This window comes from Condylura cristata, unplaced genomic scaffold, assembly GCF_000260355.1.
Source record: "Condylura cristata isolate star-nosed mole 26May11 unplaced genomic scaffold, ConCri1.0 scaffold00005, whole genome shotgun sequence".
NCBI lineage: Eukaryota > Metazoa > Chordata > Mammalia > Eulipotyphla > Talpidae > Condylura > Condylura cristata.
In genome coordinates, this window is record NW_004567106.1 from 31,349,104 (window position 1) to 31,364,628 (window position 15,525).

At 41.1% G+C, this 15,525-nt stretch overlaps 1 protein-coding gene across 1 annotated transcript in view; it reads left to right on the plus strand.

Annotated features, from left to right (window-relative positions):
- AVL9 (AVL9 homolog (S. cerevisiase)) overlaps window positions 1-5,623 on the plus strand; it is a 36,384-nt gene extending 30,761 nt beyond the window's left edge. Inside the window, exons 13-15 of the mRNA XM_004677143.2 lie at window positions 2,907-2,960; window positions 3,455-3,543; window positions 4,184-5,623. Coding sequence (XP_004677200.1) covers window positions 2,907-2,960; window positions 3,455-3,543; window positions 4,184-4,299 — 259 coding nt within the window. The 3' untranslated portion in view covers window positions 4,300-5,623. The remainder of the gene's footprint in view (window positions 1-2,906; window positions 2,961-3,454; window positions 3,544-4,183) is intronic.
- The last annotated feature ends 9,902 nt before the right edge of the window (window positions 5,624-15,525 follow it).

The following is a 15,525-nucleotide window of genomic DNA, read 5'->3' on the forward strand; positions in this document are numbered from 1 at the left end:
GCACACAACAATTGGGGTACAGGCCAAGGAGTGAGACAATCCACCAGAGACAGAGTAGGGATCAGGACAGGTAGATCTACTGAAATAACACTGCTGAAGGGAGCAGTGGGCAGACAAGAGAGGTCTGCTGCACTGTGTGAGTCAGCTCCCTAGGTGGGAGTGCTGCAGTGGCTGCTGATAGCTTCACAGTGTTGTGCTTTAACCTGTTGCACCACCAGGGAGGGCCCTTTTAAACTTTTATTTCTTGGTGAGAAGCAAACAAAGCTCACCTTTGTACTGAATACAATATTATTTGGGAACTAGGATTGATTTTGCCAGACTGAAGATGTGATTTAAATGGCACTAGGCAGGATGCACAACAGCATACCAAATCCAGATATTTATGACATAGTAACTTGGGGAGGCATCTGCAAGGATAAAGGGATACAGCAGGGTTTTAGTTGCCATGTCCAACTTTATGTCCTCTGTGGAGAGAAATGGTGGTTTGCTGCTAAATTTGGTAAATTTAATCATACCTAATGGTAACAGAAACAAATGTGGTTAAAAACAGAATTAGAAGGCATTCTATTAAAAACATTTAAATAGTACTAAAGGAAAGTTAAGAAATTTCAAAGTAATCTCCCTCTCTAACCACAAGCTCTGTGTTCTAAAGAGTGATGAAGGGAAACAGATGTGAAGGGAAACAGATGTGAAGGGAAACAGCTGTTTGCCTGGTGATTTCATAGTGAGGGGGCTCCAGTCAGGTCCATCATGACCCACAGTGGGCAGCTTCTTAATCTCGTCTGCTGTTACTCAACACAGAGAGACAGTCAGATCTTTACTCAGCTATAGCTTCTGCTATAGTGCCTTTAACTTGAACAGCGCAGCAGTTTTTTGTTTTTTTTTTTGAATGAAATGTTCTTATTTCATATCCTTGCTAATTTTTTCACAGTATGGGATTTTTTTCCCTCTCAGCCCCTATGGAAAGCTCTACAGATTTTAATGTACCTTCTTAAAAGGATTATTGAGGGTGAAAGTTTTAAAATATTGTAAAACAGTACTTAATAAATTGTGTAAATAAATTGAGATTATTTAGATTTAAGTTAAAGAGGATCTAAAATAAATATGGCAAAACTATAGAGATCAGAGCAGATTTACAATGTTTTCACTAAATCAAACCAAATAATAATCTTCAGTTGTTATCAGGGAGGGTATAATTTAGAAATACTCCAAATAAACCATATGATTTGACATCCAAGAAACCCTTTCCCTTCCCTTAGTAAGCAGCAGACATTCATCTGCAGCATGGGTGGAACTGAAGGAGATTATGCTAAGCAAAATAAGTCAGAAGCAGAAATTCAAATAATTTCATTCATGTGAAGTATAAAAAACAAAGAAATAGACAAAAGCAAAACAAAGTCTTGATATCAGACTGCAGAACTGAGGCTATCATTAGGGGAGTGTGGAGTACTGGAACAAATCAGTCAGGAGTCCGATGGATCACGGTGGAGGATTGTTGGGACTTTGGTTGTGGTGTGGTGTAATAGCAAACATTTGTACACCTAAAACATACAGTTATAAAGCAGTGTTATCTGAATGCACATAATTTTTTTGAAAAGGGACACATGTCATCCTTCAATGCAGTTTTTCCAGGAATATAGAAAATGATTAAGTAATCCCTCAACGTTTTCAACCTGTGAGTCTGGAAACCAGAAAAGAAAAAAGTTGTTAATTTGCTTAAAGAACTGTGTTATTTGAAAAGCTATAAGCTTGAAATTTTTGTAGTAGCTGCAGACTTCACAAGGGTCACTTTCTTTGTTAGACCCCAAGCATGAAATAAGAATTTAGATACTTATTAACTGCTTTTATTGTGTGACTTTGGTCAGGTTGCCTAATTTTTTAAGTCTATACTTTTACCCTTTGTTTAAGACCTGCATTTTGAGTTGCTTTCTAATAGAAAGTACAGATTTTGTTGATCTGTCCACAGATCTTTGTACTACCAATAGCACACATTTATGAGAACCCATGGCCATGACCCAGTGATTCTTTTTTTTTTTTTTAAGACTTACCTATTTGTGCATACAGAACTGGGGTACAGGCCAGAGGGGCAGGTGAGATGCTTCACCAGAGACAGAGTGGAGAGCAGAACAGGCAGATCGACGATGTACACTGCTGAGGGGAGCAGCGGGTTAGTCAGGACATGTCTGCTGCTCCATGTGGGTCACCTCCATGGCTGGGTATTGAACTCATGCTGAAGTGGCTTTAGCTTCTTAGTGCTGTGCTTTAATCCACTGTACCACCAGGGAGGGCCCAGCCCAGTGATTCTAACCCTGACTTCCTGAGGAACTTACAAAATATGTTGATGCTTAGACTGCATCCAAGATCAAATAAATTATGTATCAAAGAAAAAAAAACACCTGTTTTACAAGTGAGAAAATAAGCTCACATGGGCTCCCATATTTGGAAATAAAGAGCTCTGATTAAAACTCCATTTCCTGAGGCCACCTTGGTGGCACAGGGGATTAAAGCACAGCACTATGAAGCTATCCATAGCTACTGCAGCAGGAGTTCGATCCTAGCCAGGGAGGTGACCCACATGGCATGGCAGACCTCTTCCTGACCCACCCGCTGCTCCCCTCAGCAATGTATGTCATTGATCTGCCTATTCTGCTCCCCACTCTGTCTCTGATGAGTCCTCTCACCTCCCCACACCTCTGGCCTGTAACCCAGTTCTAGTATGCATACATAAATAAATCTTTAAATAAATAAATCTTTAAAAAAAAAAAAAACCTCCATTTTCCATTTCCTGATAGCACCACCACCCAGTTGAGTCACCCCAGCGGGTTTACCAGTACTTCCTCGTGATAACTCTTTTGCAGCTTTATCAGTGAAATATTCATAATCGAAACTCAAACTTTATTTTACAGCCATCCATTTCAAGGCCAGTATTCAGTGTCAGACATGAAGTTAAGATTTTCACAGTGAGTATTTCAAGAAAATATAGGAAAGTCTCATGTCTGAATTTCTGCCATGTGTTTCTGTGCTAATTGGGAATTGTTTCTCTTCACTTGTTAGACTTGTGCTTCAAATAGTAACCAAATATGTGCATAACTTTCTGTAGCTCAGAAGTGTGTATGTTTCAAAGTGAAAACACTGCTGTTCAATGGAGAGTGGTGTGAATTAATAACAAGATCTACCATTTTTATTCTGGTGAAATAACTTTAGCAAATCATAACTAGAGAGAATTAGCCATACATTCCTGTGTCCTTACCACTTTTTGGCTCATTTGCATCTTTTAATACTTCATAAAAATGTATATGCTTAAAATGTTAGCACATTAATTTATGTATAGCAAATAATGAATAATTTGGCTTCTTTTCTCTATGGTAATTTGGGATGGTTATAAAGTAGTTATTGTGTATGTGTTTGTGAGAGAGAGTTTTTTGAATGTACTTAACACTTCTTTCTTTTACAGTTCTGTTCAAAATAGTGAACGTGGCAAAAAAATTGGAAGTGTCATGGTCACAACCAGCCGGAACGTTGTACAAACAGGGAAAGCTGTTGGTAAGTCATCCCTTTGACCAGGAACAGATTGGAGCCATTACACCTTCTTTTTTTTAATCATCAGTACACTGATAGCTAACCTCTAATGCCAGTTCTCCTCTTCAGGAATAGTGGAAATATATGATTCAGCTTAAATCTTTTCACTTTATCATCTGTTTGACATATCATTTTTAATTAACATTTTGTTTTAACAAAATTGACGCAGATAGTCTATATGGTTTCACTTGACGCATTATCATTTTAGATGACAAAAGCAAATTTCCTTACAGAAGCCTAATCATACTCTTCCCTATATAGGACATTGTCAGTTACCAACTTGGATTTAGTGTACAGAAGGCACATAACACTTTTTCAGCACCCCAAATGACTCAGGATGTACAGCCAATGTTGAGACTTAGCATAATAGCTTTTAAGAATGGAGTTTACTGGATACCTTCAGACGCCTAGGAGAGACATCTAGACAGAAATTATGCAATCTCCTCGTAGATATTTGCATACAAAAAGGATTGCTTAGAAACTAGAAATGTCCGTGGTATTTAGTAACTTAGTATATTATAATAAGTTAATACTTATTAATTAGCATTGGTCTTTCACTGTCATTTAACAAGAATAAAGACATTTTTCCCTCCTTTACAACCAGGCCAGTCAGTTGGAGGCGCTTTTTCCAGTGCAAAGACAGCTATGTCTTCCTGGCTTTCTACTTTCACCAACTCCACCCCCCAGAGCCTCACCGAGCCACCGGAAGGGAAGCCCTGAGAAGCGATCGGAGACTCTCTTGCCTTCTTAGGTTTAAGTGTTCCCCGTCTGTCTGCTGATCCCAGACTGTTCCTCTTCGTTGGCCACAGGTCCACAGCAAGGGTCTAAGATGTCGAACTGTTTACATGGACAGTGCCCTCTGTCTAAATGAACGTTGTAGGATGCTGGAAAGTTGAAATCGCAACCGTAGCAGAAGTGGCTTTTCAGGTTGGGGTTTAAATCGACTACTTTTCTTTCAATCTGAGCCTGATTAAAACACACAGTGAACCTTCTAATGAAATTTGAGTTCTGATCTTATACATTTGTTTACTTTAGAACAGTTTTTACTTGTGTAAATTTTGTTGTTTTGCTATTTGACTATCCAGATGGTCAGTGTAGTTTATATTTGCTAAAATTAAGTTATGTTACTATTTAAATTTCTCTAAAGCTGACCCTAAAATGTGCTTATATAGTTAAAGGGTCATACAGTCCAGCCCTTTGTTATATTTTGCCGAATCACATGACAAATTCTTTTCTTGCTTTCTGACCATAGAACACATTTACATTTATCAGTTCATTTACTCCCAGAAACATGGTAGTAGTTCTGAGGTTGGAATGGAATGTTTTGCTTCCCATTTTTAATTTGTTCTTTCCCAATCCTTAAAAATTTGCTTTAAGGCATCAAGAAGTCATGCTTTCTTCTTCTTCGTAATTGTGCAAATAGGTGTGCAGAGAAATGGCATGGTGACAGTTTCGGTGGTGCTGGAGCAGTTTAATGTGAATGTGCAATCAGGTCAAGATTTTAAACACCTAGGTGTCAGTTCTGTCAACTCTAATCATGTTGCAGTCTGTACAGGCATTCTTTAACACAAAGTTTGTGCCTTCTATTTTTTCTTTTAAGCAGTTTTCCATTGGGTGTTTACAGACCTACAGATTGTTTTCTTGACTACTCTTCATAAAGTTTTTCAAGGCATTTGGCTTTTCCTGACTGAAAAAACTCCTGCAGTTAATTCCTACCCTCTTCTAAAAGTATTTTTTAAAAATAATAGGATCCATTATACTAAGTAGACGTCTCATCTTAGCTAACATTTAGAAAAGCAAGATGCAAGGGAAGAAAACTACAGCCATGGCATCAGCCATGTTTCATAAAGCATATCTGGTTTCATTTTAGATCTGTGCAAATGTGTGCTAATTGCTGAATATTTTTAACAACTGGACCTCATCAGCTTTCATTTGCTTTTCAAGGGGACTTTGGGTGGGTAATCTCAGGGAGTACTTATGAGGAGCAGATTGCTTTTTCTGTAATGGATATTTGGAAAATACATTGAGTATAAAATACACATAATATAAAGAGAATTGGAAAACAAAGGGACCTACTTAACAAGGACTCTACTTATAGTTGATTTTCCTTTGAGAAATGTTTATGTAAGTAAGCCCTCTTAGGGCATGTGAATGGACATAGGGACATCATCTAAATATCTCTAAATTATCCAATTTGTATTTTGACACAAGTCCAGCAAATCTAAAAGCATGCTTCCATTTGAAGATAATAACTCAAGACTTCAGTAATGATAAATAAAAGGGCTTATTGTGAAAATTCCATTAATTCCACTTCCTCTAGGAACGATAACCTCAGGAAATACTATTTGAAGAGAAGAAAGTAATACCAAACAGACCTTAAAAGGCTCTTTAATCAGTGTTGCACTGAGACTATAAAGAATTCATTCTAACATCTTGTTTCATGAGGCCACATCATCAGTTGGAGTGTGATAGTGTATTGGTTTGTGATTATTATTAGCTCTCAGCTGCCAGTTCACAGTGCTCAGAGCTTAGCTGTAAGCTGCTGGTTCATGTGGTAGTTGTATGGTTTATATGGTTAGGGTAAACTCCCATCTCTCACTAATTCAAAAGCAGTTCAATCCACATTTGGGAGTCCCCTGAAATAAAAAAGCTACATGAAACTTAACTTTTAGTATCACTTGTTCCCCATTTTAACATAGACCTTCATTATTTTGTGTTATTCTTTCTAGTTAAGAGTTTAACTCTTAAAATGATCACTTAACTGATTTTCAACATAAAATGAATCTCAGAAGATAAAACGTTTGTCATAGAAATGGTCAAAAGCCCAAACATTTTCTCCTTCTGGGAGGTGCTGGAGTTTTCTGGGAGCATAGACAGGGGCCTCAGGACAGCCAGCAGAATTGAAGGCAGGAAGTGTGGCCACTGCCGCTTCCAACTTGGGTTCCAGCTGAGTGACCAGCCCACAAGCCGTGGCCTCCCTCCAGTCCCTAACTCCGAGCAGCCTAGGAACCAACATGGGGCCTTTGTGGGCATGTCACTGGTAAAGGTGTGTGCTTTGTTTGACCACATCTGCTTTTGTGTCTGAGAACTGAGAGTTAGGAAGTGGAGTGAAGGGGGTATTTGTGTGGTGTGCCAGGCACAGAGACTGCAGCTGTAGCTTGGTGTGGACTCACAAGCTGTCTGAGGGACTTAAAAGCAGCGTTTGGGGAAAGTTCCTGGCATATCTGGATGCCTGCCAGACACTATAGTGGCAGTGACATAGAAGAGGAAAGGAGAGTTAAAACCAGGTGATTAGTAAATGCATTGCTTGTCAAAGTAAAGCTTAGAGTTACTTTGCATATGCATTCGGCTTACATAACCAGTATGAATAGCCTATCCCTACATCCATTAGTGTTTTACTAGTCCCCAAACCTAAAACAACTCTTCTACTTTTTGCTTGGAGAAACCCAGCAGCAGTATCCTTGGAGCAAACTAAAGCATGTGACATCACTTCCTCAACCTTACCTTGCTTTCCCAGTTCTGAATTTCTTTTTTTTAACAAAATGATTTACTTTGGAAAGACAAGGAAAAAGCAAATTAAGAAGGGAAAGAAATGAACTGTTGCAATGCTGTTGAACCAAGGTACATAAAACCTGAATGAAAGTATTTTGAGAGCAGTATTGAATATATTAAAAATTACAAGAATCCTTTTAACAAAATGCTGACATTTTAATATGCTAGTTACAAGTTTTAAGGTGAAGCTGTAACATTATCTCCCTGGCAGGCAGGTTGGTTTTTACTTGATGTTTTTTGGAAGTTAACAGTTTGTGGTCCTTCTTCCTCGGGCCTGGTGATAAGGTTGGGAGCCCTCAGCTCTGTGGGGCCAGTGGGTTAATTCTGAACCACATGAACTTTTCTCTGCAATAGTTTAAGAAAGTAGTCCATTCGGACAGTCGCTGCTAAACTTTGCCTCTTAATTGTGTCAGGGGGTTGGTAGGGACTCAAACTGGCATTGGTATTTGCATGCTGGGATTCTTTAACCAGATGTGGCACGGCATCATGGCTTTCCCACTCACTTCTTTGGTGGCTATTAAACATGATTGGGAACGAAGCCCTAGTTCTAAAACGTGATTTTCATTCCACATAGCATACTGTGCCACTAAAAGTTTTTCCATTCCAAGTCTTTTTACCTCATAACATCGGAATTGTTTTTTCATAATTTCCAACATTCCATAAATATTTGTCAAAGACAAAGAAAAGGAATGTGAATCTTTAGTCTTTTCATATAAATAACTTCGTACACATGACTTCCTGCTTTCATTATGAAGAATAAACTAGCTCCCTTGTATACAAAATTAAAAGATTGTGCACGTATAAGGGGTTGAATATATTTTGTAAAACTAAGGCATTTGTATTTCTGTGCTGTTCTACAGTTTACCTTTTTACTTATATTAATTGAAGATATAGAAACTATATATTTAAATCATGTAAATGGGACACAATTAGGGATTTTTTCCTATCTTATTTTCCATCCATCAGCTTCTTTCTCTTGTCTCTCTCTCCTGCACACACAAATACACACACACACCGAGGATGCTGCTTAGATTTTTTTTGTGTGCAATATAAACATTTGAACATTTCAGTCAGGTACTGAGCCAGAAAAGATGTTGAAGTTTTCAGAAAGCTTCTGCACTTAGAAAATATTTTGTTTTCTTTAAATATTAATAATTTATAACTGGCAAGATAGGATCAAGACTTAAATGTTTCAGATCATTGTGTCATTGGTTTCTAAACTTAGAAAGTATTTGATTAACAAGTTGGCGAGGCATTTTGTGGTTACAAAAAGTTGCTTAAATATTCGAGATTAAAGGTTTTCCACAGCCCTTTCTAAGGAATTTTATCTGTGGCACATGTTTTGATGAGAAAGGAAGTTTTGCTTTGCTCTAGTAATTTTATAATTTGTACTACTTCCTTGTTTATCTTATGATTTCTTTAAGAAACGTTAAAATTATAAATCACGTCTAATCATACTGAATTGTAAAACTTATGCTGTATCTTTATTTTAAGGAAAAATGAGAATAAAATTATCCTGTTTGTCCTGTATTTGACCTGTCTTTTTAGAAATACCCTTTCTCTCCATGTCGTCAGTGTGATTTCGGGCTTATTCCTCAATCAGACAGGTTTGGGGATAATATGAACACAGTGAGCTGGAAGACTTGTTCATTTAATCTCTCATAGACTTTGCTTATGATGACACCTCAGTTTTTAAGTTGGTGACCCCTATAGGAAGGGTGCTTAGTTTATGTGAAATGCTAAATCCATGATACTTCACAAAGTACAACCAGCAATGGTTGTACATGAACCCTCAGGGAAATAGGATATTGTCTCAAGCAGCCCATTTTCTACCTGGACTAGTAAGCTTCAAAATAGCCCTTGGCATTCCTCCTGAGGAAAACAGCACATTTTCATATATAAGCCCCATGTACTATGGTTTTCGTACAGCCGTATTCCTAGAAATAGCAGCTTTGTAATTTACTTCATGAAGCAGCAGCAAACTGCCCATTGGGTTAGGTAAACTGAGTAAATTTACTTATATTAGTACTAATTCTTTGTGGACTAGTATACTTCCTTGAGTGCAGGGTTATGTTTAAGTTACCAGTGTTCTCTGACAGTGGTCCTTTAGCGTCACAGATCTGATGAGGTAACATGAGGACAACAGAGCTTGGCCACAAATACCTCCCCTTTCTTGATGATCTGCTTGGGCTGGGCTCCGGGGTCCAACTGTGATAAGGGGATGGTTCCCATCATCAAGTTCAGGGCTGCCTGCTCTTTCATTCTGATAGGATGGCGTTTGTAACTATTGAACCTGGTAACCTCTGGAAGGAGTGTGATTATGGAGCCCTTTCTTCATAAAGGCCTAAACTCTGCTCTGGTAATTTCCACAGAGCTGGGGAGCCACACTGTGGCAGGCCTGACCTGCCCAGCCTCATGACTGCTGCTCCTGTCAAGGCAGCTAAGGTCTGCACCTGCACACCTTGCACGATCATGGAGCCAGAAGCCACCGAACATCTTGGGGCAGATCAGAATGACTGTGCCCTTTGCATTCCATCCTGTGAACTTCTGCATTTGGAATTACTATGGATAACCCAATAACACAAAAATTAAGATCAAAATATTTTCGTTCTTTTAAATTTTAATTTTGGAGCTACATTTTCATTCCTCCGTGTATGCACGTTCCACTCAGCCTCCACCAAACCACCCGTGTCAATCCCTATCTGCCTGCCTTCCTCTGCTCTTCCCTCCCCGACTCTCCCACCCCTTTCCCTCTAGTCCAAGATTGATCCCTGCTGCATTTTGTCTGTATATATTTTTTGGTTATTTATGTTCTACAGATGAGTAAAGCCACCCGCAATCACTTCTTCATTTAACATAATCACCTTGAGGTCCATCCTTTTTGTTAAAAAAGACATTTCAAATATTTGTGAATGTATATGCTTTATCTTTCATTAAACTGTACTGCCTTTGATTTTGGCAGAAGTTAGATTAGCAGGTTTGATCAGCAACTAGACAGTGAAAGTGGACAGTGCAGAGACAGAGACAGCACAGAGGATAACTGAGCTGCTGTCAAATTACTCATTTGGCCAAAGTGGAAATGTGTGGCATCGCTGCTGTATTGATATGTTTAGATTTGGGTAAAACTTTTCTTCATGTAATTTATAATCAGGAAAGAGGAGTTCGTATATTTAAAAAGGCCATTTGCAGGTAACACCTGGATTTTCATGATAGAATTTGTTTCTGACAGACTTCACCAGATGAGCTCTGTTCCTCTCTGGGGAACAATTAGGTCAAAGTAGGACAGTGGAGAATTTGAAGAGTAGCCTTTCCACCTGCCCCTCTTGGCTGTGACCCAGAAAACAGTCACTGAGTGGCACTTCCTGTAAACCACTGAGACAGAAGTTAAACCACACCGTCCTCGGCTGCAGTAATCCTGAATTGGTTCTTTGTACAAGATCACCCATTAGACACCACGGCCTCTGTGCCCTCAATAGATCATTCTCAATGGAAATTCCCAGGTAACGCCTTAAAGAGAAAGTGAATGGGTATTTTGTGTCAGTGTGGTACCCACTTTATGGTCATTAAAAGCACAAGGCCATCAAGACAGGAACTTTTAAAGCTTCATGTACTTCACAGGTTTTAAAGAATGTTTTTCCTTTAGTGATAGATCCCTCGTTTTTGAGACTTGAAGTTTACAATGGGCCATTAATTCTGCCCATTTTACCCATTAAATTCACCTGGACTTAATGCATCCTTAGATTTTTCTTTTGGGTTCCTGTTGAAAATGCAGGATACTAGTCACTACTCCACTGGCTGGAGTTTCTTATTTCCTTTTTATGTCCTCAAGGTAAATGTGTGACTCTTTTCCCTTAAAGAGAGGCTGTTTCCAAATTTCTCATATGATTCCTGGGGAACTCCAGATGCATTTCCTACATGGACCATGGTGTCTGTGGGAGCTAAAAAAAGGAATTTTTTTTTCTGCACACAGAAACCTGCATGTCAGGGAGCCAGAGTGTAGTCTAGAGCTGCTAGAGAGTGGAAATGTTCCATACAAAAGACAGGAAAAAAAGGTGTAACTTAAAATGTGGCATCTAAAAACAGCTCCCTTCTGTTGCAGCTCCAGCGGGAGTAAGTTAAGATTCATTCCGTCAAAAACCTCTTACTATGAGTGAGGTGCTTTCTGGGGACAGAAGACAAGAGGATGCCTAAAATACTTGAAGAAAGAGATGAGTGTCTTGAGGGAGCCAGTAAAGTGCCAACGCAGTCCCTTCAGCCGGGATGATGAGAGAAGGCTTCCTGGAGGAGGAGATAGTCGTGCTGCCTTTTGAGTAAAGTTTGTAAGATTGAAAAAAGAAATGGTTAAGCTGTGAGCTGATTTTTGGTCTAGCCTGGGTGGAGGTGGGGTGGGTACATGGTATCTGATGCAGGAGAGGAGCAGCCAGAGTGAGGACCTCTGGCGAGGGGTAAAGCGTGAGAAAGAGAAGAACTTTATCACAGCCAGTAATGTATTTTGGGGTGTTTCTAGGCATTTGTATCATCTATACTGGCCCGGATAGCAGGTCTCATCTGGAAAAGGCAAGAGTATGTCACATCTTAGTTTTATAATTGAAGAACAAGGAGGCCTGATTTCTTTCCTTTTTTATTTTTTTCTCAAGGAGTTCTGGTTCTTAATTGAATGATCTTTCCATCTCCCCAAAGACTTGGCAGCCATGAATATGTGGAGAGCATGGTGTGAGGAATGAGGAATTGGGTTTGCTGCAAGTGTTCAGTTACTTCTCAATAAATGTTCATTGTTTCTTCCTTTGGTGGTGACCAGATACATAGGCATGTGCCTAACTCTGTGGAGTGCTGTGTGTGTGTGAGCTACTAACAATAGTATTATTCAAAATTCAAAAATTACACATTTTCTCTAAAATATGTGGACAGCTCATAAATCCAAAAGTTTGTTTTTCTTCCCACACTTCCTCTAAGTGTCTCAGGTTTATCATCTGTCTGGTCTCATGGGGACATCAAAGAGGGAATGTTTCTTCCAATCTTATCACTTGAAGACATGAAAATACCTTCAGTGTCAGTTCAAAAGTAAAACCACTCACTTTCTCTTTCACCTGATGTTCCAATATCCATCAGGGCAACACCCACCACTAAAAGATTTTTTTCTTCTTGATTTTGGTAGACCTGCCTCTCAGAAGAAGAGCAAATGAGGACCTGTTGTGTGTAAATCCCTAAATACAAAGCCTCAAGTCAAAGTCCCCCCTTGCCAAATCTCAGATTACTAAGCATGGGTAAATGGGCAAGTAAACTGAGTGCCAAAATTTTCCTTCAAAAAATGGCATCATAAGATTTCAATTGCAAAAGGTAAAGGAAATTCTGTTGTTGTTGTTGTTGTTGTTGTTGTTAAAGATTATTTATTTATGCATACAAAGCTGGGGTGCAGAACAGAGGTACAGGGGTGGTGAGAGGATTCACCAGAGACAGAGTGGGGAGCAGAACAGGCCGACTCATGGAGTACACTGCTGAAGGGAGCAGCGGGGTAGGCAGGTCAGAAGAGGTCTGCCCCCCAGTGTGGATCACCTCCCAGACAGGGGAATGAACTTGCACTGAAGGCTGCAGCCAGCTTACAGCACTGTGTTCTAACCATTGCGCCAGCAGGGAGGGACAGTGAAGAAATTTTTTTAGGGAAAAATACTGTCTGAAACCAGCCTTAATAATGCCTGTCAGTGCTAACCTCAACTTGTCACAGTCAGACCTCTCGATCAGTCATTGGCTCATCTATGAAATAGGGGGGAAGAGGAGACAAGCAAAAAGGTCCTCCGAATAACAGCACGTGAGGGGATAATGGGCAGCACACTGACCAGGGTCCAGAGGAACAGACATGACTGAACAAGCTGCTTAGGACAGAGCTCATGTCATCCTGAGGACCCTTGACTGGCCGCTTGCCTGAGAAGTGTGTTGGGCTAAGGAGCCATGGGAGAAATGGAGAGAGGCAAGGAAGCCAGCTCCAAAGCAAGCAGGCTCCTCTACAGTCCCTGATCAAGGAGCAGCTGAGCGTGCGCAGAAATGAGAGCTCACCTTTCCTGCTTTGTAATTACCACTGGCACCTGAGGAAGCTTTGGAACTAGGCACGAATCCTTTACTTTGATCTCTGATTTTGCCACTGGGTGGCCTTGGAAATAATTATTCCACTGTTCCTCAGTCTCCTCAGTTTTAAAATGAGCTTAATATCTATGTTACCCACCCAAAGGGATGTTGTTATGATAAAATTAGACACTGGGCATAAAACCTAGCCTCTATGAAATAAGAAATACTGCCATACACACGGATGATCCTAGTTTTAATTCTGATCAGCTTCCAGCATGGGGCACACGGAGAGCAAGTTCCTTAAGCTCACCCCTACTAGAGAATTTCCCCACCTACCTCATGGGGTTCTGTGAGAAATGAGGGAGTACATTCCCTTCCTGTATTTATGATAAATTTATGACAAATTACCATAAACTTAGCAGCTTAACAATGCAAAGTTATCATCTTAGACTTTGCTAGGTTAAAAATGTGGGTAAGCCCTCCCTGGTTAAAGCACAGCACTAAGAAGCTAAAGCCACTTCAGCATGAGTTCGATCCCCGCCCCAGAGGTCACCCACATGACCTGCTAGACCTCTCCTGACCACCCGCTGCTCCCCTCAGCAGTGTACTTCATCAGTTGGCTTGTTCTGCTCCCTACTCTGTCTCTGGTGAATCCTCTCACCGTCCCTGCACCTCTGGCCTGTACCCCAGTTCTGTATGCATAAATTAAAAAATCTTTTTTTTAAAAAAAAATGTGGGCCACGGTCAGGACAGCCAGAGTTCAGGTCCTGCTGGAGGGGCTAGGGAAAGAAGCCCCTCCCTATCCTTTTCCAGCTCCTCAACACTGCCCTGTTCTGTGACCTGTGGCCCATCTCCCCAGCCGGATCTCTCGGATCTCTCTGACCTGTCTCCTGTAGTGGCTTCTCCCTCTCCCCAAGGATATTTTCTCTGCTTTCCAGGTGATTAGCTTGGGTTCAGCTGGATAATCCAGAACCATCTGCCATCTTCAGGTACTTAACCTTAATTATATTTACAAAGTCTCCTTTGCCACGGAAGGTAGCAGCCCCTGGTTCTAGGGTTTAAGATGATGAGCCATCATCTTGCCCACCAAGCAGGGAGGTAATGTGTGTAAGGCTCACAGTGAGTATCCAGTAAATATCCAGTGCATTCCTCAGGGCTCCAAAGTCTCAAGATGCTCCCAGCAGGCTGTACTCAGCGCCCCCTTGAGGCGGAGAGTGGGCGGTGAATTTCACTAGCTGAGAGTGAGCGGCTCCTTGCATGGCACACCCTGGCCCCTGGCTCACCCACGCTGGCCCAGCCCTGGGCTCAGCACTTAAACTGCTTGTTCCATGCACTAAGCAGTTAGAAGGCTTTCACTAGGTAAAAGCCCCGTGATCTGCCCTCCAGTCCAGGAGCCACCACTCATCAGTGCCCAAGTACTTCTCACCCTTCTTAAAGAGACATAGCTCTCTCCTCCTTCTTTCCATGTGGTCAGGCAGCCAGTCCCCAGCCCCATGCTATGCTGGGTGCTAGAGAAACAGGGAAAGCAGATATGGTCCTATTTTTCAGAAACTCTAGGGAGCCCCAAGGTCGAAGGGAGAAATGTGGGGCCAGGGAAGGCCACCCTAGGGAAAGTCTGGTGCAGATTTTGGCCAGGGCAGGTGAGTCCTGGAAGAGGGAAGGTGCTTTGCGGAGGAAGGGAAGGAAAGCAAGAGCTCTCGGGCTGGCTCCCTGCGGGGACACTGCTTGAAGCCCTGAGGAGGTGAGGAAAATCACAGGACAAGGCATGCTGTGCACAGAGGCCCCATGCTGGGCCGTGGGGGGCAAGCAAGGGCTTTCACCGGAACAGCGGGGTGCCTTGTGTGGTTTAAAAAGCTTCATCCACAGAGTTGTGGGGGAAAGCTGGCAGCATCTCTTTCTTAGTTTTTTCCATACAAATAAGACTCCTCCTACAGGAACGCCTCCCATGAGCTCCCAGTCCAACTGCTGCCTTCATTTAGCTCAAGTATCAGGAGAGGATTTCTGTGAACATAAACCCCACTCTGGGTCTGCATTCTGAACAAAATAAAGGCAATAGATTTATGGTTTGCAAATACACTCTTGAATGGGAAATTGCTCAAATTAACTCCCAGATGAATGCGAAAGGCCACTCTGACCGAGCTGGACCTCCCCTAGCGCCAGACAGTTTCTTCCTTCTTCGCTCTCATGACTCGGTGCTGCCAGCCCCATATCTAGATCCACATCACAGTAGAGTTCTTTCCTGAGTGTGTTCACTGTTAAGTTTTAACCCTTGATTTAGCCTTAGGAGACTTGCATTTAGAAGAAACAATGTAAATAAAGGAGTGAACACTTTTC